The 25,800-nt window shown below is 47.5% G+C and overlaps 1 protein-coding gene across 4 annotated transcripts in view; it reads left to right on the top strand.

The window, feature by feature from the left end:
* The window catches only part of CHD7 (chromodomain helicase DNA binding protein 7), a 181,491-nt gene that overhangs the window by 140,105 nt on the left and 15,586 nt on the right, over positions 1-25,800 (top strand). For all 4 annotated transcript variants that reach the window (XM_082601631.1, XM_082601630.1, XM_082601628.1 and 1 more), the window contains exons 13-25: positions 51-227; positions 4,330-4,473; positions 5,685-5,940; positions 11,663-11,873; positions 12,529-12,724; positions 13,009-13,176; positions 13,389-13,568; positions 16,963-17,073; positions 17,162-17,367; positions 19,682-19,881; positions 20,056-20,215; positions 24,558-24,647; positions 25,103-25,206. In XM_082601631.1, the coding sequence (XP_082457757.1) occupies positions 51-227; positions 4,330-4,473; positions 5,685-5,940; positions 11,663-11,873; positions 12,529-12,724; positions 13,009-13,176; positions 13,389-13,568; positions 16,963-17,073; positions 17,162-17,367; positions 19,682-19,881; positions 20,056-20,215; positions 24,558-24,647; positions 25,103-25,206 (2,203 nt within the window). The remainder of the gene's footprint in view (positions 1-50; positions 228-4,329; positions 4,474-5,684; positions 5,941-11,662; positions 11,874-12,528; positions 12,725-13,008; positions 13,177-13,388; positions 13,569-16,962; positions 17,074-17,161; positions 17,368-19,681; positions 19,882-20,055; positions 20,216-24,557; positions 24,648-25,102; positions 25,207-25,800) is intronic.

Here is a 25,800-nt window from a genome sequence, read left to right as displayed (position 1 = left end):
TATTAATGTAATCTTTAATGCTAAGTAATAATCCAGAGTTGTTCTTGTAGGGTCGAGTGATAAAGGGGTCCTATAAGTTTCACGCCATCATCACTACGTTTGAGATGATTCTGACCGATTGTCCTGAGCTGCGGAATATTCCCTGGCGCTGCGTGGTCATTGATGAAGCCCACAGGCTGAAGAATCGGAACTGCAAGCTGTTGGAGGGACTCAAGCTGATGGACTTGGTCAGTGGTCATGTTGGCCATTCCCTTGACCCCGAGTAGAATTGTCACTGACTCGGTACTCCTGTTGCTCTGAATCTGACTGATACCTTTGAAGGGGGTTTGCAAAACCAGTCAAACACTGTGATGTGTGCTCCTGCGCTTTCAGTGACTTAAAAGTTGCTGCTGTCTTCCTGATTCTCACGCTGTTGGTTGGTTTCTTTGCACAGTTGTATCACAGCAGAGGATAGTCATGGTATTTTTCACTGAAATGAGTTTCCAGTATTTGCTTTTCCCTTTGTTTGTAAATACTGCCATTTCATAAGCTGTTGGGCCAAATGTTAGCTCCGTGATGATCATCCAGTTATATTCCAGGGCTCGTAGGTTTTGGTGTCCAGGGGCCAGGAGGACTTGTAGGTGCAAGTTCTCAGTAAGTTGAATGGATATCTGGAATTGGTTCAGTTCATGCAGACACTCAGAAGTTTGGGGCATTGCAAGACCTTGAGTTTGATCTGGAATTTTAGATATGTCTATCCCATACTCTTCCAGCTTCCTAAGGGATAGTCAGGGCTTCCTGATTAGATTTTTTTTCAGTAGGAGTATCATAGGAAAACATATTGTAGAAGTGGTAGAATTTGACTGATTTTCCTTTCCACACTGCTGTATGATTTTCTAGCAGAAATTCCTACATGACTCAGTCATCCTCAGGTTTCTTTTCACTCTGTAGTTTACAAGATGGGTTTTGATCACTTGTTTTTATTTTTAATGTACACTTAAGAAGCAAAGATATTGTTATTTAACACGTCTTGGATGTTTTGATGAGCTTTTCAAAAATACAGAAAGATTTTACAAATCCCTTTAGTGTTGACTTCTATAGATTAATTTGATCTCTTGTTAATCGAGAGTCTGAGATGGGAAGGAATATGCTGTATGTTCACAGCTTGTACATTTCTAACTGAAGACTGGTACCACGGGAAAGAACACTTAAAAGCTTTCTGTTGCAGCTGGTTCTTTGAAGCAGCTTCTTTTATTCCTAAATTAAGGGGATTGGATTAACCAGCTATTCTTTTAATTAACAACAAACAAAAATCTAGTTTTGTTTAAAGGAAAAGGTCTGACTGAATTATCCTATTTAGGATGGGATTTCCCATCCTTAAGACCTTTCTCAGAGCAGTTTTGTATTCTTTGGTGTTCAGTCCACAGAACAAATTAGAACACTTGTAAATGGTGAACAGTCTTGAAGACATGAATAAGCATGTGGAAAAGAGAAACTCTTTGGTCTCTCTAGGTGATATTTTAGTCTTACATTGAAGTAAACCTATTAATGTTTAGGTGAACATTAATTCTCATGAAATATCTAACTACGTCTTCTGAGTAGGGACCCATCTTCACAGTGGTCCATATAAGACACAGTTATGGCACCATTTCCTGAAGGCTTAGATAGTCATCTGAGTTTATTTCCATTGTTTTCTGTTATTAGTGTCTGTGCTCCCAGGTAGTAGATTCTTACGGCAAAACAGCCCTTCATTGGTGAGCACAGTTCGTTTAACTGTCAACATCAAACAACCTAATTGTCACTGGGAGATTTCAAAGGATTTTCTGTTGTTTGTAGGAATACTTCATTGATGTATAATTTTTCTGTTACATACCGCAGTGTTCCCTAACCATTTTCACATAATGGCACATATAGAAAATGATATTCGTATATCATACTGGGGTAAGCTGAGAAGGCTGGCCACTACTGCAGGTGACTGGCCCTGGGGTCCTGACTGTCACAGCCGTGCCGGCTGCCCCAAGGACTTGGCATACCTGTAACTCATTCATGTCTCACCATGGGGAGCTCTGATTAACAAATGAACAAAATAATTCTTTTTCTGATGATCAAGAATCTTTACTTTCACAAGTTGTTTTCTAGATGGAACACATTATTATTGTTCAGAGTTAGAATATAGTTATATTTGTCCAGTTCTGAACAGCTCATTGCCTGGTCTTTAAGTCCTTACTTAAAACATCCATCATGAGAACTTATACACTGGCCACTTTTTGTTCATCTTTTCTAGAATAAGTCACGGTGAAAATAGCAAATAATAACTATATCTAGCTATGGAGCAGGTCACAGGGAACTGCTGTTACCTGCACTAGACGCAGCTATGATGGAAGTGATTCGGGTTATCTTTAAGTGCGTTCTGAGAAAGGGAGGACCAGTGAATGTTTTCAACTCTCGCATCACAAGGGAAATTCTTGTGAAGATGCTGGGATGAGGGACATTTACGGTCCCCACTGTCCTCCACGGGAGCCCTGGAAGCAGGGCCACCTCCTGGTCCCTTCTTGACAAGGAGGGGACTCTCTGGAGGTAGCAGTAGTTCTTCATGGATTCTGTTATCTCATCTTTCATTGTCAGGAGGCCTCACACAAATTAAAGACTCTGCTGAAATGAAATCAAATGGACGCCACCCCATCAGAGCTAAAAAGAATGGTAACGTTTTCAAGCCAAAAGCCTAGCTGCTGACATAGTTGAGCTTGGAGATGATAAGCTTGATAGCCCGTCTCTTACCTGACATTTTGTGACACCTGTATATTAATTGTATGTTACATAATAGTTACTTTCAAAGGGAAACCTGGTTTTGTTTTGCTACCCATGCAGCCTTACCGAACGGTCATATGTGTAATCATTTAGTGAAACTGGTTTTAAACAGCCCTTGAGGGGAAGCAGCATAAAAAGTTCTTTTTTTCCCCCCCAAATAAGTTAATTTTGAAATTAATAACTTAAAAGGCTTTTTCTGAAGTACTGATATTTGGATAGCGGCTCAGCATTTCACTTGGTCACAAAGGATATAAAAAAACTAGGAGACAATCTTTAGTACCAGCACAGCTCTGCCACAGCAATAACTCTTTTCCTGAATCTATGGCAATATCTTAAACAATTCTTGGATAAAGTAATTTTGGACTTGAATATGTCAGGGACCGTGGCCCAGGTTACTCACCAGTATGGTTATACATTAGAAAATCCTGAATGGATTTGCAAGCTTCTTACTCTTTATGAATTTAATGAGTTGGAAGATGATGATGGTCTGTGTGTCTTCCTGAATCAGAGACCTCTTATTCAAAAGGGAGCAAAGGAAGAATAAAAGCAAATTGAACTGCTTCACCTCGCTTTCAAAGTACTCCATTGACAGATAAGACGCGGTAGGTACTGAGAAAAAGAGCATATGCCCTTAGGTGTGTCACCATCCAGTGTTTACTGAGCACATACCCTCCGCTCGGCAACCAAGCCTTATCGGACTTCCAGTTGAGTCAGAATATTGCTTTTGAGCCTCCTAGAAGGTGTAGCCACTTTTGAAATAGCTTTAGTAACTGGACTGTGTACCAGATGGCCAAAGTAGAAAATAATAAGGCCCTTCAGATTAATAAATTCACCGTGGTTAAGACTGGTCACCATGTCGGACACATGGAAGTAGGAGGCCAGGGGTACAAATGCATAAGGAAAGCTGGAGAAAGAGCTCGTAAACAGGAAGAATTGCTTTAAAGAAATACGTACTTTGGTTCAAGGAGACAAAGTTAGAAATAGCATCTATTTGAAAAAAAAAAGTGATTGTGGTATTTAAAACCAAGCTGACCTCTTTGCTAGTTTGAAATGTTTGCAGAAAAAAATAGTTTTTCATGTGCTGTTGCCTGTGGAAGACCTTCTTTTGTCTCTGAAGTGAGTCATGCAGGAAGTAGACGGGGAGGGGAGAGCCCTGTCGGTGTGGAGAGCAGAAAGAAGCGTGCGAGCTTTGTCTGAGCCTAGGGATTTGAGGAAAAACCTTAAACTTCGGTGGGGAGAGAAGCCTCAAGATGTAGGGGACCTGCGAAGCCACAGCACCAAAATGTTTCCTGGGACCTAAAAATCCCAGGAAAAAACAAAATGGCAAGACACGTTTACGGGGTCCGGGAGTCTCTCTGAAGCGGAGACCACGTTTCTCGCACCTCCGCCTTCGGATCTAATTCCTGTACTTTATGCAGGGCGGGTGCTGAAGTTCAGCGTTCATGAGTGGAAGTCGGAAAATGCCTGTATCGGGAGAGGCTTTGGGGTTAAGAGACGCGCTTTGTTATGATTTGCTCAGTTGCCCTCCTCGCACCCCTGTAGGAACACAAAGTGCTGCTGACAGGGACCCCGCTCCAGAACACCGTGGAAGAGCTCTTCAGCTTGCTTCACTTCTTGGAACCAGGTCGATTCCCTTCGGAAACCACCTTTATGCAAGAATTTGGTGATCTGAAAACCGAAGAACAGGTACTTACCTAGTCTCCTTTGTATTTCAGTCACGTAATTGAAGATTAACTCCCGCAAGGGCAGAGCATTCAGATTTAACCATTTAAAAATGTAAATTATATCCATTCCCCGCTGCCCCCAACCAACCTCAGTAGACCGGTGGTGAGCTTTACACCCACTCTCCTTGGACATCCTGAGTCTTCGTTAAGGTGGTGTTCTGATTGGTTTGTTTGTCCCTTTGCCCTCCGGAAGGGCTGTCGCGATTCATAGAGGTTCCGTACCTGTTCATGTACTTTTCAGCCACTGTGCTATTGAGTTTGGTGGTTTTGCCATGTATGCTTCGGGCGTAGTGTCAGAAGCTGCTGAAATTAGTCGAGCCATTTCCCTCCTGGAGTTCTGAGGTTCTAGTCTTACTTCTTACTTGGTCACATTGCTTACTTTTCTTGAGTCTACGTACTTTCATTTAGAAACATGGGTCCTAACTACCCTGCAGGATTTCTGTGAGAAATAAATATGGTATTGCATATGAAAAGTGGTCGGTTATTTCATACATCGTGAGAGTTACGTTGGTGTTGGTTATTAGGCTGTATCTGAGATGAACGTGGAGATACTCTTGAAATCTTGGTCTTCATGTGCCCCCTCCCCTAACTTACTGTCTAAAACCTCTTAGCTTAGTTCACAGTGGAGTCTGTTTTGTTTTGTTTTGCTTTTCTTAAAATAAGAGCTGTCAGGTGTGCAGTTTCCTATTGCCAGTCAACAGAAAAGAGAACAGAGAGGGACGTCCCTGCGTGCTCATTGGTGCAGGGACCGGATAGCTCCTTGGCGTCCTCACACTTTCTATCAGCTCTTTCTAGAAAGGAAGAGAATTGAAGTGTGGCACTCCCATGACATTGTCTGTTCCTTCCTCGTCATCACAAAGGCTTAAGACAGACAGAAGGGAAAACTAACAGAATAAGGGGGGTTCTTTTCTGCTGTGTTGTACCGTTCAAGCCTCCTGGCTGTTCAGGACTCCTGGGCAAGCGAAGTAGCCCATCGGAAATTGGCCACGCAACCTTTATGCACTTCTGTTATGACATCTGTAGTGTAAGATCGGTGCCTTCATACCCTTCCTGGGCTTTGACAAATGAAAATGAATGGTAAATAAATAAGAGAATCGTGGTTTTTCATGTTAGTATATGTTTTACCATGCAAGCAAGTCATGATACTGGTATTTACTTGAGGTCCTTTTTTAGGTGCAAAAACTCCAGGCTATCCTAAAGCCAATGATGTTGAGACGTCTCAAAGAGGACGTGGAAAAGAACTTGGCCCCCAAGGAAGAAACGATCATCGAAGTCGAGCTAACAAACATTCAGAAGAAATATTACCGAGCCATCCTTGAGAAGAATTTTACGTTTCTTTCCAAAGGTGGTGGTCAAGCTAACGTACCCAACCTCTTAAACACTATGATGGAATTACGGAAGTGCTGCAATCATCCCTACCTTATTAACGGTAAGCTGCCCGCCTGGCACCTTGTTTCAGTAATTGTCAAAACCCCAGAAATCCTTTTCTCCCTCCAGACTGATGATTTTATGGTTCATAATCATCCCAGTGTGGGTTTCAGCATCTTCCTGTTCTTCACAAAGCCTCCTTCTCTGTAGCCGAGGGTGCAGGACTGTTGTCCCCACTGACCCCTGAAGCAGGACCTCTGCTCACCTCTCCTGTGTCTGCATCTCACCCCTTGAAGGGAGGTGTTGGGTGCTTGGTGGCTAGAAGTCATCAGACATGGTAACAGGTAAAGAGAAATGAGCCCCTGGTTGAGGTTTCCTTGCTCTGTATGTGTGTGTGTTTAGGTCAGAGAAGTTAAGGAGCACCTTTGGGGTGAGAGGCAGCTGTCCGCTGTCTCAAGACTTGGATGGGAGAAAAGTTCTTGCGGTCTGGAGGCCTCTAGCATCCATTCTCTAAGAGTGAGAGGTTACCTCGAGTGTTGATAATAGTTGGTTCCTGATGCTGACGGATGCTTTGTGGTCTTCCTGTTTTCTTAACTAAATTGGTGGTGTTATGAACCGATACGAGTACAGACCTGTATCATACCCTTCCAAAAATCATTAGAGGAATAAAGCTTTCATGCCTATGATGCGTTAGATACTCTGGGGAATACGAGAACCTTCAGTTTGTGAGGGATTGAGATTATGAAAACTGTTAGAAAGCTATGGCATCGAGACATGGATTTTGCCCGTCAGGGTTAGAAGAAGAAAGGACATTTAGGCCGATGTAATCACACGAACATAGAGAAGGAGGCAAGAGAACAAAGGGGGAACCTGCCCAAAGTATAAAGGACGCGTAAGAAACAGCAGGACGGTGAACCTTAGACACAGTGGGACCTTGTGGGAAGCCCAGATGCTATAGCTCGTGGGATTTTGGTGAAGCTTGGAAATGATTAGAAACGTGATTCAGGATGATTGATCTGGCAACATCGTATAAAATGCACGGGAGTAGGGAAAGACATAACAAGCAGAAAGCCCCCGCTAGGAGGCGACTGCTATAGTCCAGGCCGGAGTTAATACGGGTTAAAGAAAAGTGATGGCCCGCTAAATCAGGGTGCTTGTGTGCAATTATAATTGGCCAGCAATTCAGTTAGGTTCCTTTCCAGGGGAGAAGGAACAAAGCCAGGTTTGTCATTATCACACTCCATGAGGTTCAAGTGCAGCTAAATTAAAGAGTTCCTCATCTCTCCCCCTTGCGTAACCACACACGTACCGACCACCTCACATCCAGAAGTTGCAGTTCCTAAACGACAGAGTAGTCCCCACCTGGAACTGTCTCAACATAGCACACGAGGCCGTGGCTGTGGTGTGACATCAGTGGATGTCTTGTTCAAACTTCGTGCTTGTAGCTTGGTCTTTAAAGAGAGTATCATGTGTGATCATTGCCTGTTTAATGCTGCCAGCCTGCTAATCGCCATGTGTTTAAGAGCCTGTGAGGCCACTGTGGCGAGTGTCACCAGCCTGGTCCTGAGCTGGGGAGATGGAGTTGGGGCTGAAGGTGGTTGATGGTATGAGTAAAACTCTGGTGCATGGACACACACACGTGAGAGACATACACACACACACACACTTTTTCATTTAATGTCTGTAAAAAAAAAAAAAATGAGGCACGGTAGCTTCCAAGGGGAAAAAGAAGGCACTAACAAAAGCTGAAATGCTGCAGCAGGAAGTGTGGGAAAGGAATGTCTCCGCAGTGCTTGGTAGAAATCCGCCCTAGTCCCATCAGTTTACCTTGTCAGCTTACATGCTAATCACATGCCTTGAGCATTGTGGAGGGGGGAGCCCACCCCAGACCACCGCCCGGAGGTCTCCTCCCCGGCTGACGGCTCTCCAGGGTCATTCGCTGTTGGCAGAGGTTCTGAGGACTTCCCAGGTGTGGATCCGTGGCTGTTGTTCTGATTGGTCACAGCTCGAGGTCAGCTTTTCTGTCCTGACAGCAAGTTACAAGGTGTCTGTTAAGCAGGCATCCTTACATGCCTTCACGTTGGGAAATTATAGTAAAAAAAAAAAAAATACACACATGGACGCACCGGGTGTTACAGCTGCCCAGGTGACCTATGTAAAGGTTGTGTTTCAGAGGTTGCCCCAGGGCCAGCACTGTCTGTTCTCATCCACAACCTGGAGAAGGAAGGACAGTACTGACCCAACGCCGGCTCCACGCTCACTGATGGAGCAGTTACAGGAGGCTTTCAATTTTGAAAGTTAAACTGATGTTTGGGTTGGCTGTGAAAGAGCAAAGCAGCCCCAGTGAAATGAAAGTTCATTCAACACAGCACAGCGTTTCTGTGCTTGCGGACAAGAGAAGCAGCTATTGGTGTCGGTTGAGAGCGATAACATCAGCAAAGCGGGAAAAAAATTAGAACTGATTGTAGAACACAAACTGTACGTAAATGGGAACTGTGTCTCATACGTGCTGAGGCTTGTAAGAGCATCGAGCAGTGTCAGGCGACCAGAAACGCTTGGTAAGTGTTGCTAGTTGTTTTGCTTGCTAGAAGTTGAGCAGGTAACTGTATGTTACCGTATGTTAGAGTGAAAATGATGTCAAAGACTTGGTAGGGGCCCCGGTGGTTCAGGGCGACTTATGCATCCTCTGTTGGTGGTGGGGGGAGGGCGGTGGAGAACCGTGGGCAGAAAGAAGACAAGACTGAGCTCACGTGATGGAATGACTTTCAGAGAGAAAATGGGAATCTGCAAAAGAAAATAGTCTCTTGGGCTTCCCTGGTGGCGCAGTGGTTAAGAATCCGCCTGCCAATGCAGGGGACACGGGTTCGAGCCCTGGTCCAGGAAGATCTCACATGCTGCGGAGCAGCTAAGCCCGTGCGCCACAACTACTGAGCCCGCGAGCCACAACTACTGAAGCCCGCACGCCTAGAGCCCGTGCTCTGCAACAAGAGAAGCCACTGCAATGAGAAGCCCGCGCACCGCAACAAGAGCAGCCCCTGCTCGCTGCTACTAGAGAAAGCCAGCACGCAGCAATGAAGACCCGTAAATAAATAAATTAAATAAATAAATAAGTAAAATTTAAAAAGAAAATACTTTCTTGTTTGTTTGCGGCTAATATAGCCAGGTAACATTGCAGCTCCTGCCCTCACAGTGACCATCTGTTTAAGGGAACAGACTTCCACACTTCTTCAAGTTGTCTCTGACACACACACACACACACACACTTTTAAATGTAAATGCAGGACTTCAGGGCAGTGCCAACGGTGTATTTGGGCTTATCATAACCTATTTCCAGTTAATTTTCTGATTGATATTTACAGATCTAGCATCAAGGTAAATCTTTAACTGGTAAACCTGAAAATTCGGCCTTGTAATGACTTAGTAGGTAGGTGTTGCTTTCCTCCGCAACTCCATCCCTGCCCTCTTGTCTTCAGCTCTTCTGGGCATAAGGTAGAGCTAAAGGAACCATATAGGAAATATGTTTGCTGATATTTTTAAATGAAGCGTTATTAGTGTCAACTGGTTGCCACTTCAAGAACCTGAATTCACAGCAAAGAGCTGAATTGATTCATTCAGCAGGAACTTTCGTCAGACAAGAAGAAATGTATTTTAATTCTGGCTATTTTTGATGACATAAGAAATCATTGGTAGTACTGAAAAAGAAGGAAAGTTATTTTTGTCATATAAATAAATTTAAAATGAAAAAAATTAAATTTCTCTACCAATTAGACTGAACTTAATATTTTCAAATTTTTTACTAAAATAACTCAAACATGTTTATTTTGTCAAAACGAGTATTTCATTTTTAAAAGCTATTCACTGACCATTAACTTAAGCTACAATGCTATATTTTGATTATGGATTGTAATCCTAATATGAGCAAAAAATAACTACCCATATATTATTGGTAAAATCTATATCTGACTTGCAGAGCTTGTACTATATTATCCAACAAGAACAAACTCTTTGAAAAGACCTAATGTAATATATGGAGGTAAATCTGTTTTTCCTGTCTCCTGAGGGCCTTCTTGTCCTGAATCCAGAACCTAGATTTCTAAATTTCTTGCCTTGAAAAACATTATTCAACTTTATGCAAGAGTATTTATTCAAGAATATTCTTTATTCAAGAATATTCCTGCCGATTCTCTTAAACAGCATTTTGGTTTTTACCTTTTCCTAGTAAAACCTCTGCCATTTGTTTCACTTAGATTAACATCCTGAACATGAGCGTTTTATTCTTGTGGACGGGGGAGTGAAAGACAGCAGCTTGGACCCAGCCGGCACTTTCTGCCAGGCCCTTCCTGAGAGGTGGCGATGCACTTTGCGCGGACCTCAGTGCCCGGTCCAGGCATTAGTGACTTTAATCTGGTCTCAGTAAGATCCTTTGTTGATTAATCATGAACAAGCTGTGTTTCAGTGTGTGACCGTGTCATGACTTAACTTGCTCAAGTGCCCTGAAAACGGGAATGGAGGGCACTGCTGTCCCACCCACTGCTCTGTGCCACCGTCCTGTCCTCACGGCTCTGGTGGCCCAACTCACGTGACCTTTACACCCTGTGAGGGTCCCGTATCCCCATCCTGTGCATAGTTCGTTCACGTTTAAAACCAGTGGTAAGAAGAGTGGTTTCAAGTTCCTGGTACGGTTTAAGGCTGAGGATAAATCCCATGAGATAGATTTGTTTGTATTTTCCAAAGGATAGGTGACCACCCCTCTATCCCCAGGGGAGAGGGGCTGGCTGAGCACAGCTGCCGGGCCCTGATTGACCCCCCCCTCCCCAGCCAGCGTGGCCGAACCCCTGCTGCCTAATTCTAGTTAAGCCACCTAAGCGGCTGCAGGAAGCTCAGCCTGCTGCTCCCCGAGCCAGCACGTCTGGGGTCAGGGGAGGAGGTGGAAGGGCTTCCACCCCTGGGAAGGTGCCTCTCTCTCCAGGCTTCTCTCCGACGCACCCAGGTCTTGGAGCGAGCAGAGGTCTCTTGTGGGGCGATGAGAAAAAAGAGGGTTAGGGTTAGAAGTCTTTCGTGAAACAGAGGTCGGTTTTTGTTTTTTTAAAGCTTTGGATAATTCAGGGTAGAATTTTTGTACCTTAGGAAATCATCAGATGAGAATGAACGTGGAGGGAACTGCAGAGACCGCAGTAGAGGTGTGCTCAGGCGCCCTGAGAAATCCCTAAGGTTACCCTGGGAAATGGGCTTCCTGTTGTCGCAGCCCTTTTGGCTGTACTAACGTGCAGGTGGACACACAGACGTCTGCCCTTGCACCATAACTGCTAGAACCCTGTTCCCTTGTCTCTTCGTTTCAGAACAGATTCTGTTATTTGTGTTTATATTCAGCTAGTAAACAGTTCTTCCTTTCTTTAGCATTTTAGGTTCCAAATTTTCTGTAGGTATCTGGCCCTTGGCTTGTTTCTGCCACTTCTGGCTTGACAGTCTGTTGTTGAAATTCAGTTTCTACAGACAGCAAACATTTGTTTGTTGGAAAATGTGGGGTTTCCCCCACCACCACCACAAACGCCTAAATGTGCTGCGCTTAAAACTTTGATCCCTTTTGTACTTCCACGGTTTTGTGTAGACCCTCCTTGGAGCCAGTGGATGGATGTGTGTTCATAAACACGAGTGCAGCCTCCTGGTCCTTACAGTTTGCAGTGGGTTTTGAAAGCAGGTTCACTGTTTTTACTACTAAAAACAGTATTCCATACTGTAACAGAATATTACAGTATTCCCGTTATGCTATCCAATCTCTGCAGGTGCTGAAGAGAAAATTTTGGAAGAGTTTAAAGAAACACACAATGCCGACTCTCCAGATTTTCAGCTCCAGGCGATGATCCAGGCTGCTGGGAAGCTCGTGCTGATTGACAAGCTGCTGCCGAAGCTGAAGGCCGGCGGCCACAGGGTGCTTATCTTCTCCCAGATGGTGCGCTGCCTGGACATCCTGGAAGACTACCTCATTCAGAGACGGTGAGGGCTCCACACCCGGGCGGGGAGCTGGGGTCAGAAGACGGGGCTCCACGCGCTTCACCTCCAAGGGGCGTGGGGGGGTGGGTTTATAATTTTTTTGGCTACACGGCACAGCATGCGAGATCTTAGCTCCCTGACCAGGGATCGAACCCGTGCCCCCTGCAGTGGGAGCTCGGAGTCTTAACCACTGGACCGCCAGGGAAGTCCCTTGAAGTGGCCTTTATAGTAAAGGGGATGGAGTAGGGGACATGTGTCACACCTCTTTTTAAAAGCTATAGATGGGCATGACGGCTAGTCCATGCGACACGTGCTTTTGTGGCAGTTCTGCTTTCCAGTTCTTTCCTTTGGCTAGGGGAGAACAGTTCTTACCGAAAATTGAAATGGTTTGTTGTTTCCCTGTTGGAGGTGTCAGCCCTTTTCAGAGCTTAGATATTTCACTGGAGAGGAAGTAGAAGGAACTTTAATCCTTGGGGCATTCGACCAATTGTATGAAAAACTACAACAACACCTATTTGCTCTGGAATTATTTCTGATAAAGAACACCATCCTGTTAATATATATCCCATATTATGGTACTTTCTTTAAAACACCAAAAAAGGAACAAGTGTATCTTGGCCGTTCGTCAGGACTCCTTGTTAACACTGACGTTTTCTAGGTACCCGTATGAAAGGATCGACGGCCGGGTCAGAGGGAACCTCCGCCAGGCAGCTATCGACAGGTTCTCCAAACCTGACTCTGATAGGTTTGTTTTCCTCCTGTGTACAAGGGCAGGAGGTTTAGGCATTAATCTTACTGCTGCTGATACCTGCATCATCTTTGATTCCGACTGGAATCCCCAAAATGATCTCCAGGTAAACATGCAAGAAAATCTCCCCGATGCCTCCCTCTCCCACTTGTGAAAGTCGTTCTGCTATGTCAGACCAATAAATTAAAATCGTGTAGTCGCTCAGGCAGTGTCCCGTGATTGGGGCAAATGAACCAACTAGTAATCAATTTATTAATAATGTGAGAGTAATTTCTTAGTGTGTTAACCCTGTTCTGTTAAACTGCACCCCTATTTATTGGAGCAGATGCTCTTATACCTGACAGTCGAGTCTTCTTTCTTTGGTAGCCATTCATGTCCTTTTTCTTCCAGGCTCAGGCTAGATGTCATAGAATAGGACAGAGCAAATCTGTGAAAATCTACAGGCTGATTACAAGGAATTCTTACGAGAGGGAAATGTTCGACAAAGCTAGCTTGAAGCTCGGTCTGGATAAAGCTGTCCTGCAGTCCATGAGCGGAAGAGAAAACGCTCCCAACGGGGTAAAGCATGCTGCCCACACCGTGCATTCACTCTCGCTCCATTATTTAGCTTATACTGAGAAATTTTCCAGCATCTGATTATCTTTTGGCCTCGATACTTTAAGCATATTTTGTCACATTTTCCTTTCTTATCATTAAGGTTTACCCTCTTCGAGAAAGATGAATCATTTGTTCCGTCTACAGACAATTCTAAAAATATTTCTCTAAAACAGGTACAACAGCTTTCCAAGAAAGAAATAGAGGATCTTCTCCGGAAAGGGGCCTACGGTGCACTCATGGATGAGGAGGACGAGGGGTCTAAGTTCTGCGAAGAAGATATCGACCAGATTCTCCTCCGGCGAACCCACACCATCACCATCGAGTCTGAGGGAAAGGGTTCCACGTTTGCTAAGGTGCGGATCGATCCCAAGCGGCGGGTGTTCTGTGGCAGCGGAACAGAGTTTGTGTCCCGCGCTCACGGGAAGCACACGTAACGTCTGCTTTATATTGCACGTTAAGAGATTAGTGATGAACTCCCGCTCGATGGAGCCCCCGACGCACGAAACACTTGTTGTGTTTTGGGTTCTCTTCTCTGTACCGGGCCTCGGGGTCACCCTCACCTTGTCCCGGCCACGCTTCCCGCCTCGCCAGGCTCGTCCTTTACCTGTGTTCCGGCCCCGCCCTCTCTGCTTCTGGAGCCCCTGCTCCGTCACCCTCTCCCCCCTTTCCTGTGATCCTGACCTGCCCTGACAGCCTTCAGACCAGTCAGCTCACCCCTATCTGAAGAAGCCCCGCGTCTGTTTTCCGCTCTGGCTACAAGCCCGCAGCTCTTCTTTCGCAGCGAAGATCCACGCAAGCGTTATCCACGCTGGTCTCCCCTGCCTCCCTTTCTGCTCATTTCCCACCTGCCAGCTTCCACCCCTCCCTCACCTCTCCACTCCATCCCCTCCGCCCGGGGCCCCTTTTGAGGCTTCCCCCATCCACACCCAGGCCCAATGCCACGCTTTCATTTTTAACAACTCTATTGAAATGTAATTTACTTACTGCAAAATTCCCCTACTTTAAGTGTACTGTTCAGTGCCTTTCCCGTATTCAGAGACTTGTACAAGTATCCCTACATCTAAGTTTAGAACGTCTCCATCACCCCAGTAACAACCCCCCAACCCCGTCTCCCGTCCCCTCCCCCTCTGAGTCCTGGCAACCCTTCAACTGCTTTCCGTCTCTCGAGGTTTACCTCCTCTGGACATTTCATATAAGTGGAATCATACAACGTGTGGTCTTCCGTGCCTGGCCTCGCTCACTCAGCATGTTTTTGAGGTTCATCCATGTTGTAGCACGCATCAGACATTCCTTTTTTTTTTTTTTTCCGGTACGCGGGCCTGTCACTGTTGTGGCCTCTCCCGTTGTGGAGCACAGGCTCCGGACGCGCAGGCTCAGCGGCCACGGCTCACGGGCCCAGCTGCTCCGCGGCATGTGGGATCTTCCCGGACCGGGGCACGAACCCATGTCCCCTACGTCGGCAGGTGGACTCTCAATCACTGCGCCACCAGGGAAGCCTCAGACATTCCTTTTATTGCTGAACAATATCCCATTCTATGGTTATACCTCACTTACCACTTGATAATGGACATTGATTGTTGATCCATTCATTAGCTGATAATGAAATTCAGATTGTTTCCATTTTTTGGTTATTATGAATACTGTTGTTACATCTGTGAACAAGTTTTTTGTGGACATATGTTTTCACTTCTCTTGCATATATACCAGGCATGGAATTACTGGGTCGTATGTTAACTCTGTGTTTAATCCTTTGAGGAACTGCCAGACTGTCCTCTAAAGTGACTGTGCCATTTTCCCTTCCTACTAGCAGTGTTTAGGGTTCTAATTTCTCCGCATCCTCACCAACGCTTTTCGTTGTCTGACTTGTTGATTATCGTCCTATTACTGAGTGTGAAGTGGGAGCCCACTCTGGTCTGATCTGCGTTTCTCTGCTGCTGTTTAGCATCTATTCATGTTCTTATTGGCCATATATGTATATCATCTTTGGAGAAATGTCTATTCACATCTTTTGAACAACTCTGAACTCTTTTGAGTGAGTTATCTTTTCCACTGAATTTTAAGAATTCCAGATAAAAGTTTCCCATCAGCTAATACAATTTGCAAATATTTCTCCTCGTCTTTTCCTAATGGTGTTTAATTTTAAGACGCCCACCCATTTTCTCTTTTATCGTTTGTGCGTTTGGTTCATTGTTTAACCTTAGGTCACAGAGATGTGCTCCTGTGTTTTCTTCTAAGAGTTTTATAGTTTTCACTCTTAACTGTATGTCTCTGATCCCTGTTGAGTGAATTTTTGTGTGTGATGGGAGACAGAGGTCCAGCTTCCTCCTTTTGCATGTAGATATCCAGTTACTTCAGCTACTTCAGTTGCCCCAGCTACTCCACTTGTCCCAGCTACTCCACTTGTCCCAGCTACTCCAGTCTTGAAAGGCTCTCCTCCTCTGGGCTCTGTGATCCAACACCTTCTCCCTCACATCTTTCAGCCTCCTTTCAGGTTCTTTCCTCCATCCTCACAGACACCTCAGATTCAGTAGGTACCAAAGCAGATTAATCATCCCTGTCCCTCCACCCTCTGTTTGCATGCGTGTGCATGTACACACACACACACACACCCCTGTTTTTTCACCTGAGCCACACCTTTCAGATGCCAGAGTTGGGTGCTGAGGTTTTCTTGGCTTCCTCGTCCTTCAGGCTTCACATCCACTCAGATTCCAACTCCTTTGATTTTACCTCTTAAAGGCTACCTTCTAGACTGCATCCTTCTCTTCATTTCTGCCGGTCTTCACTGTTCCTCCCTCAACTGTGGCGGCAGCCTGTCCTGCTTTGTTCTGCCCTCCCTGCTGCAGGACACTGCTGTGGTCCCTCTGACAGGTGACTTTGGATGTGGTCGCATACCTCTTGAGATGATTCCCATTTTCAAAGAGTTCCCCACTGCCTCCGGATGGAGTTCAGACTCTGTTAACAGGACGTGCAGGGCCCTGCTTGGCCCGGCTTCTGCCCTCCTCCGCAGCTTGACCTTGGGCTGCACTCCCCTGACCACCCAGATCCCCAGCCATACGACGTGATCACCTTTCTTCTCTGTGCCTTTGCACGTGCCCCGCCCTGCACGTTTCCACATGCTTTCCTGTTCTGTGGGCTTTTGTTTTCCTTTTCTTTCTTTTTTTTTTTTAATTTGCGGTACGCGGGCCTCTCACCGCTGTGGCCTCTCCCGTTGCGGAGCACAGGCTCCGGACGCGCAGGCTCAGCGGCCATGGCTCACAGGCCCAGCCGCTCCGTGGCATGTGGGATCTTCCCGGACGGGGGCACGAACCCGTGTCCCCTGCATCGGCAGGCGGACTCTCAACCACTGCGCCACCAGGGAAGCCCCTGTTCTGTGGGCTTTTAACACTCTGGTCCAGGCACCGTATTCTGGAGGGCCTGTTCCCTCCTCCCAGCAGTGCCCTCCCTGTACCCGCACCCAACCTGAGCCTGGTTAGGGCTCCTCTCTGTATATCGGCTACACCTGTACGTACCTTGGTTGCCTGTCATTTATTATGCTGTGCTGTCATCTTTTATCATCTTTTATCAGCCCCTGGACAGTGAGCTGCCTGAGGGACAGCCCTTCATCCCAGTCCCATGGACCACACACAGCATCTGGCTCACAGTAGAAGGATGGGTCCATGTTCAAGTGAATGCATATGTGAAAACTGCTTTGCCTTTTGCCACTGAGAAAAGCATCTCAAAGTAATACATGCATTTTTTCCCTTTTAGGCCAGTTTTGTTGCATCTGGAAACAGGACAGATATTTCCTTGGATGATCCAAATTTCTGGCAAAAGTGGGCTAAGAAGGCGGAATTGGATATTGATGCCTTAAATGGGAGGGTGAGTGAGAGGTCACCTTCAAACTCTGCCTGATCTCCCCCGGCGGTTGCTTTTTCAGAAGTGTCAAATGTATCCTGCTGTCTTTTAGAACAACCTGGTTATTGACACTCCAAGAGTGAGGAAGCAAACCAGGCTGTACAGTGCAGTGAAGGAGGATGAGCTGATGGACTTTTCAGACTTGGAGAGCGATTCCGAGGAGAAGCCCTGCACGAAGCCACGGCGGCCGCAGGACAGGTCCCAGGGCTACGCCAGGAGCGAGTGCTTCAGAGTAGAGAAGAACCTGCTTGTCTATGGGTGAGTCAGGCTCCTGTGAGAGATGGAATTTTATTCGAAAAATACTTAGAATTCCAAGTGGCGGAGAAAAACCCTATTTGTGTTTGGATTTCTGTGACTCCCCGTAGCAAATGCCTTTGACGCAACCCGGGCAGGCCTGGGGCCTCTTGGTTAAAGAGCTCAAAGCTGTGCAGATGATCCTCACGGATTCGAAGGGGGTTTGCCCCTTAAGGAATTATGTCAGATCCAAATTTACTTGCTAATCATTAATAACTCAGAACGAAGTCTCAGAATAACAACCCCTTTTCCTAGTGTACCTTCACATAAACTTACCACTATGGTAATCTTTCATTATTTTTCCATTATAAAAATTTGTTGAAGGCAGTTGTCTCAACTTGTATAGCTCTTCCAACTCATCTGAAACATAAATGGTGGTCACTTCAACACTCTGAATGGGTCATGTTTCTCCTGCTGGACCACAAGATCCACATCTGACCCATATCTGAACCTCCGGCACCCACACAGGGCTCTGAAAGGCAGGTGCTCGGTGAGCATCTGAATTCGTAAATACGCGTGCTCTGGCACATGGTGGGACTGTAGGCGAATGCCACTCAAATGAAAAAACTGCCACCAAAACAATATTTCTATACATCTGACGACATCTGCTCTGTGATTTTTTTTCTTCCGATGGATCGTCATTAGTTTCAGAAGAAACACAAACATTCTGCTAACGTGGCAGACAGGGCTCCTACCTGGCCCTTGTCTGTCTCGTGGGTCCTTTCCGCGGGCACCCCGGGCTGCTCTTGGGACAGAGGCTTCTTCTCCTGCCGTGTGCGCTGCTCCGTCTCATCTCTGTTTCCACGTGCAGCCCTGCCCGCCCACCATCTCCTGCCCTTGACCTCTGAGCAGGCATCACCTCAGCACCTGGCCCAGAGGGTCTCCCTGCACTTGCTGTCACACTCGGCATGTCAGGTGATAGCCTCTCCTGCTGGAGCCCTGGTGAAGGGCTCCGTGAGGACCAGGGCTCCCTCTTTGTGTCCTCGGGCCAGAGTGCGGGGCCAGCAGGCACGGTGAGTGCTGGGTCAGTGGCTGCTTATGCAGTAAAGGAGGTTCCACTGCAGCCAGTCCCGGGTCTTGGCAGCTGTGTCACCTCTCCTCATCATCTCTGCAAGCCGGTCTGGCCACCCCTAGCTACTGAACCCTTTGCTGCTTCCCCTGCTTCCATGTTTCACCCTAATGATCAAAGTTGAGAACGTTGCTGCTAACTTTAGAAACGGAACATTGATAACTGCTGAAGCTAAGCAGTATGCTTAGGACATCTGTCTTTCAGTAACACCCTTCCCTCCTCCCACAGGCATCAGGTGTGTTGGACACCTACCACCTGCGGGGCACTGTGCTAGGACACGGCCGTGAGCAGGTGGTCATGGCGCCCCCCCTCCACCCCGGAGGCAGGTGGGCAGGCAGGTGAACCAGCAGAAAGGGCAGTAAACTGGTAAAGCCGCACAGGTGCTCACGTGCCCGTGGGGCAGAGGCACGTCCTCTCTCTTTGAGGTGCAGCTCGGGGCTGTCTGCCCACTGCGGGGGGTGGGGAATCAGAGAAGGCGTGTGAATGGATATCATGAATTAGCTGGGGTAAGAGGGAGGGTGGGACGTCGGGCAGGGAGGGGGAGACAGTTCCCAGCAGAAAGAGCCGTGTGTCCGAAGGCGATTTGAGGAACTGGGGAAACTTCTCTGAAGCCGGGAGGACCAGGCGGGGCAGAGGCGGGGCCGCGGGGCGAACTGTGCCCCTCGCGGGGAGGCTGGTTCCTGCCTTGAGCGCCTGGAACCCGGGGAGGGCACGCTCACGCAGCGTTGCCTGTACGCTGCACGTGTAGGTCTGTCCACGGTCCTCTCTCCCCGTTTCACACAAGGACCTGGGAGCACTTTTGTACTTGGCACCTAGCACCCCTGTGTCAAAGGGAGACCTTTCATGGCCTCTCGTTAATTATCAGGGCGTCCCTTGGAGGTGAATGGATGCAGCTGCACCTTTAGCCGCGTGCATCCCTGATTTGGGGTAGTCACTCTCGTCACCTTCCATCTCAAATGGTGGGTCAGCTTCGGAAAGTACGAACCGTGCCCGCGTGAAGCGGAGCAGGGGGTTTCCAGGTCTCAGCTGGGAAGGCGCAGTGAACACGCGGCCGGGTGGTAACGGCGCCCTGGATTGCCTCACTCTAACCTGATGTCAGAGGTCACTAGTTTTGACCCAGGCTCTCCTAACACTGCCACCTGACCATGAAACCAAAGCCGCACGTCTACACCCAGAGGCACCGTCAGCATGTGAATGTTTGCTTTGCAGCTGGGGGCGCTGGACAGACATCCTTTCCCACGGCCGCTACAAGCGGCAGCTCAGCGAGCAGGACGTGGAGACCATCTGCAGGACTGTCCTCGTGTACTGCCTCCACCACTACAGGGGGGACGAGAACATCAAGAGCTTCATCTGGGATCTGATCACGCCCACGGCCGACGGCCAGACGCGAGCCCTGGTCAACCATTCCGGTGGGTCAGCGTCGCGCCTCGTGCGGCGGGCTCCCAGGGAGCTGCCGGGACGCTCGGGACGTGTCCCAGACCCCGTGTGTCCCTGCCTTCCACGGAGATTCCTGACCCTGATGCCGTAACCGGGGTCGTGGAGAGCTTCTATTGTTATGGTTATCATGACTACTCTGCTTGTAGGTTTATCAGCCCCGGTGCCCAGGGGCCGGAAGGGCAAAAAGGTGAAAGCCCAGAGCTCACACCCGGTGGTGCAGGACGCTGACTGGCTGGCCGGCTGCAACCCAGACGCCCTGTTCCAGGAGGACAGCTACAAGAAGCATCTGAAACACCACTGCAACAAGTACGTCAGGGAGGGCGGGCGTGGGGAGCTGGCGAGCCTTCTGCTTCTTAAACACGCGTGTGCTGAAGTATGTGTGTGTACTAGATACATATCAGTAAGACTGTTATACCGTATTTACTGTGTTGGTACAGCTTTACTGCTTTTCTTGAAACGTGATGCCAAGTCACGTGGCAGCCTGCCTTTAGGCAACTGATTTTTGTTTTTTTTTTTGGGGGTGGTGAAAGACGCATGACACAGTTTTACTGTTTTAACTCTTTGTAAGTGAACAGCTCACTGGGACTGATGATGCTCAGATTGCTGTGTCCTCACCACCACTGTCTCTACCCAAGATCTTTTTGTTGACCTTAATATGAACTCTGTACCTCTTAAATGATTTCTCCCCCCTGGAGCCCCTGACAACCACCATTCTACCTTCTGTCTCTGTGCATTTGCCTATTCTAGGTACCTCATAAGTGGAATCATATAATATTTGCCTTGCTGTATCTGGTTTGTTTTACTTAGCCCAATGTTTTCAGGGTTCATCCGTGTTGTAGCTTGTGCCAGATTTTCGTTCCTTTTTATGGCTGAGCCATATTCCATTGTACGTATAGACCACACTTGATTATCCATCCATCCATCCATCAGTGGGCACTTGGGTTGGCTGATACTTTTTTTCTTTATTTTAACATCTTTATTGGAGTATAATTGCTTTACAATGGTGTGTTCATTTCTGCTTTATAACAAAGTGAATCAGTTATACATAGGCTGATACCTTTTGACTGTTGTGAATGATGCTGCTGCGGACGTTGTGGATAACTAAGTTTTAACCAACGTGTATTAGAGAATTATGGTTAACTTTATATGATCCCGCCTTCAACTGACTGCTTTCAGTCGAGCGGCTGCGGAGTTCACGTGGTATTTTTTGCTTCATAATGCCTCAGTTACCGGGTCCTTTCGTCTTACCTCTGAGCTTAGAATCATATTCCTTATCTTTACTCCCAGAACCTGATTATACATAATTGAAGGATACTAGATCCGAATTCATTTCATCGCTTGGAGCTCTGTGAGCTGCCGACACGTTACACCAGCATCCACGTGTGTTGATTCCTCCCGTCCTCTGAGCGTGCGTGTTCAGTATCCGGGCTGAGGAGTGCTACCGCTGCACAGCTCTCCCCTTCCTGGCTTTGGGCGACCTGGGGGCAAGCTCCTTGACCTCTCAAAGACCCACTTTCTGTATTCGTCAACTAGAGCTTAAATAAATGTCTGCCTCTCTTTTAAATCGTAACAACAGAAGTCTGAGCACCTAATACTGGCAGCACGCCAAGCGCTTCCTGTGGACTCTGTGTTTTGAGTTGTCTCGGATAAGTCGGGCTCTTTCATCCCCATTTACCTGGCAAGGAGACCAAGTCTCGGGTGCTCGAGGTCCCTCAGCTGGTTAAGGGGTGGCGAGCGCCCTTGCTTGCGAGCAGCCCTGCCCACCTCGGAACGCTGCCTCCCCTCAGGGTTGTCGAAAACGTCAGTGAAATAATTCCTGGAGAACACCTGCTACTCCTGGGTCGCACTGACTCGTGGTTCTCGTCCCTTTTTAAATGCAGTGCTGCTTTCAGGGACAACCTTTGATCATCACTGCTGGATTTTGACTGACAAAATTTTTCCCTTCTGAGTCTTCAAAACCATTACCTCAAACCCTTTTGGCACCTCAGAAACTGCTCTTACTGCCATAGCATAATGGTTCTCCCTAAAGTCCTGCCCCACTTAGAGCTATTAGAAAACTTCTGTTTCCTTGTGGTTTATGTGAACTTGGGGTCCATAACCTTCCGAACTCTGGATTCAGACAAACTGTAAGTGAAGGGGTTTAGTGTGGGAACAACGGCTCCTCTTCCCGGACCCCAGTGTGATGGTGGCGGTTTTTAATTTCCCACTCTGATGTCACTAACAGACCTCTGTAGGGTACGCGGCCCAGTTAAGTTAGTACGTGACATGTAACTAGTGTTCTTCACATCCTCCCCTGGGTCTCAGGAGAAGAACCGGCAGTGCCTCTTCCATCTCCTCTCTGGGATGAACAGTCAGAGAGAAAATGAGACCCAAATTGAGGGACCTCCTGGAAAATAGCTGGCCGGTCCTCTTCAAAAGTTTCAAGAGATAGGGCTTCCCTGGTGGCGCAGTGGTTGAGAGTCCGCCTGCCGATGCAGGGGACGCGGGTTCGTGCCCCGGTCCGGGAGGATCCCACGTGCCGCGGAGCGGCTGGGCCCGTGAGCCATGGCCGCTGAGCCTGTGCGTCTGGACCCTGTGCTCCGCAGCAGGAGAGGCCACAACAGTGAGAGGCCCGCGTACCGCAAAAAAAAAAAAGTTTCAAGAGACAAAGACAGGAACTGCCTCAAGTTGAAGGAGACGAAAAGGGTAGGACAGTTCAGTGCACACATGCTCCCGGCCCGGATGCTGGTCCGGAAAACGGGCACCAGTGGGATAGCCGCTGAAATGAGAATGAGGTCTGGGGACTTGTTAGGAGTCCTGTCTGTCTGACTCACCACGTGCAAGCTCCTTAGGGTCAGAGGCCACCTCCCATCACCCCATTATCCTGCCAGGCCTCTCAGCTTGCCAGTGCATTGGTTTGACTTTTTTCCTCTAGAAGAAAGGTGACATTCACAGTTAGTTCGTAAAAGCCTCCACAAAACTAAAATTCCTCATGAGGCAGAAAACTTTGTCTTCTACCGAAGGGAGAGAAACCGTTAGGGCCACTGCTGCTGCACCGAGTTTTGGTGAATAAAAGAGGATTCAGCTAAAGGTGGAGGGCATCGCCTTGCCAAGCATCCTCTGGAAGGAGATCTGGTCTTCAGGGTCTTCTTGTGCCAGCCATGGGGGCCTGCACTGTCACTTTTCTTCCTGCTGGTTCAGTGTGGCACAACCAATTTTTAATCTTATCAAAAGAAAGAAATCTTAAAAAATAAAAACGAATTATCCAGAAAGGTCGCTTACTTTGGAGTGCATTCAGGTGTTTACAGCCTCACACTTTGCCCGCTAAGAACCCAGGTCGGCCAGGAGCAGCCTGTTGGTGGAGAGGAAGGCGGGTCACGGGGTATCTGTGTACGATCAGGAGTGTCTGTCGTGGTGAAGCCGCCCCTAGTTGTCATTTTGATATTTTCAAGTACAAGTGCCACGTCCCTAGAGACATTATGAAGTGATGGAGTCAGAAGGCCTAATTCTGAGTGGTCCATGCTCAAGGTGACCCTGTGACCTTGGATATGTCACTTGTCCTCTGTTGGCCTCAGTTCTCATGTCTGTGAAAATGGAAATTGTAACTTGCTCCACTTTGTCATAGAGTTATTGTAAAGATCAAATGAGCTAGTGTTAGTCAATGTGATACGTGGGTTGTAAAGTGTCCTGCAAGTGTATGATGGGATTATCCAGCTAGGGGAGTAGCACTTGGTGTTACCTACTCATGGCCAAGGACGTAGTCTTCAGATATGAGTCCTGAATGCACACTGGGGGCTGTCCAGCAGGAGATGCTAGACTTGGAGTAGACAGGCCTTGGGGATTTACCAGGTGGGCATTATTGAAAGAATTAGCTCTACGCCATTGAGGGAAATCAAGTGAGATAAAAAATCTGGTTCCTAGAATTCCATGAGTTTTTAAAAACTGATTCCTTGAAAATGACTAGGAACTTCAGTGCCTTGGACACATTTTCATCTCCTTTGTGATGTTTTATTATTACTTGTTAAGCTATAACTTAGGCTTCCAGGTAATATAAGCTAGAAGGAATAAAAAACGGTGACTGTTCCTTAAGGGGGAAACGTAAGGACCCACTGCCACCACCATCTTCCCTTCTCGGAAGCAAAGTCGTATAATCTGAAAAACCTGACATTCCATATTGAGGGTTTATTGTAAGGTAGTAAAACCAGATTTTATATCTCGTTGATTCCTACAACTTCTGATGTGCTTCCAAAAATGGTATTAAGGCAGCAGCTGAGGAAGTTTTATGAGATAATGAAGCAGAACAGTTACTGAAAGCCATCTGCTCTGTTGTTTACAAACTCGCTTCGATACTTCAGAGGCAGTGGTGGGCTACGTGTCTAAACTTCACAAGCTGCACTAGGTAGACTCCATGAAGTGTGCCCGGGCCGGGCTGAGCTCCGGCCCTCTCTGTGCAGGGGGAGCGGTTGCCAGGCAGGCCTGCTGGAAGCTAGCAGAAAGCACCACACAGAGGTGATTATGTGCCACCATCTGTCACGCTTCAAGCCTACCATACAGCATGGCTAATCAGCCTTGGCAGGATGATGGATGAACAGCAGCAGCTGCCAGAAGCCACTGTTGGCAAACAGTCCTGAAGTTAAGAACTTCTCCCCCCCTCTGTCTTCCTCTCCAGGGTCCTGCTGCGTGTCCGCATGCTGTACTACCTGAGACAAGAAGTGATAGGAGACCAGGCGGAGAAGATCCTAGAGGGCGCCGACTCAAGGTTGGTATGAGCCCACGTTCACCCGTTCCCCTCGGCGATGATCCGGGCGGTCAGAACACAGCACGGAGCGCGCCTCGAACCTCCGTCGGCCATCGGTGGCGCCTCTTCCTTTTTGCATCTCGAGAGCAGTTGTTTGCCCTACCAGCCTGGGGACGTGATGAGAATCGGGAAAAGCCTGTTCGTATGTATGTGTGGATGTACGAAAAGGTGTGAACTAAATGACCGGTGTTCTGAGCTGACCTTTAAAACGGGGCCCTGCGTGGTAAAGTTCACCTCTGGTCCTGGTAGGACGCGGCCGACTTCTGCCCTTTTAACCTTTGCTCACGCCGCCCCCAGCCCCACCCCACGACGCTCAGGTGCTTGTGGGAAGGGGACGCGGGTTGTGTTCGTCCCTTGGCATTCTTTTTTAATACTGGGATTTGTTTTAAATATCATGTCAACGGTTGTCTTTGTAGTGAAGCTGATGTGTGGATACCTGAGCCTTTCCACGCGGAAGTCCCCACAGATTGGTGGGATAAGGAAGCTGATAAGTCCCTCCTGATTGGAGTGTTCAAGCACGGTAAGGGGCGTCTCTGTTGGACCACATCTTGACCGTGTGGCTTTGTCTTTACTTAGAGCTCTTTGCATTCTCTTTCCAAAGTCATAATATTAATGAGGATAGTTCCAAAGGACTCTTGGCGTCTACCATTTCCTGTACTAAAAATCTAATATGAACTGTAAATATCAGATGCTGTTTTTGAATGTTTGTTGAGTATTTGAGAAGAAAACATTTCTTTCTTGGCTGTAAATAAAACCCAAGCCATATTTGTTTTAATAATGGCCAAGTTGTCCTATAGCTCTCCCTAAACTTTGCTTCCAGCATGGCTCCCCTTGCGAGCTCTGCCAGCCCGTGTCAAAGTGGACGGTGGGCTTAACCTCTGCTATTAATCTGTACGAGTGCCTCCTGGGCTTTGTTCCAAGCAATATTTCACAAATGTCAGTGCCGAGAACTCGTGGCTCCCCTGAGTGGGATGCAGCCTTGTTAACTTTGAAAGGCTGGGGATGCAGAACTGGCATGATATATACAGTGAACGATTCCTGATTATAATCCCGAGTCTCTGGAGGTCGTGGAGGTATTCTCAGCAGCCCAGCCTGACTAAAGGGGAGAATGATG

This window comes from Mesoplodon mirus (assembly GCF_964341445.2).
Source record: "Mesoplodon mirus genome assembly, chromosome: 16".
Classification (NCBI taxonomy): Eukaryota; Metazoa; Chordata; class Mammalia; order Artiodactyla; family Ziphiidae; genus Mesoplodon; species Mesoplodon mirus.
The sequence above is the reverse complement of the archived record's forward strand: the minus strand, read 5'-3'. Positions and strand labels throughout refer to the sequence as shown.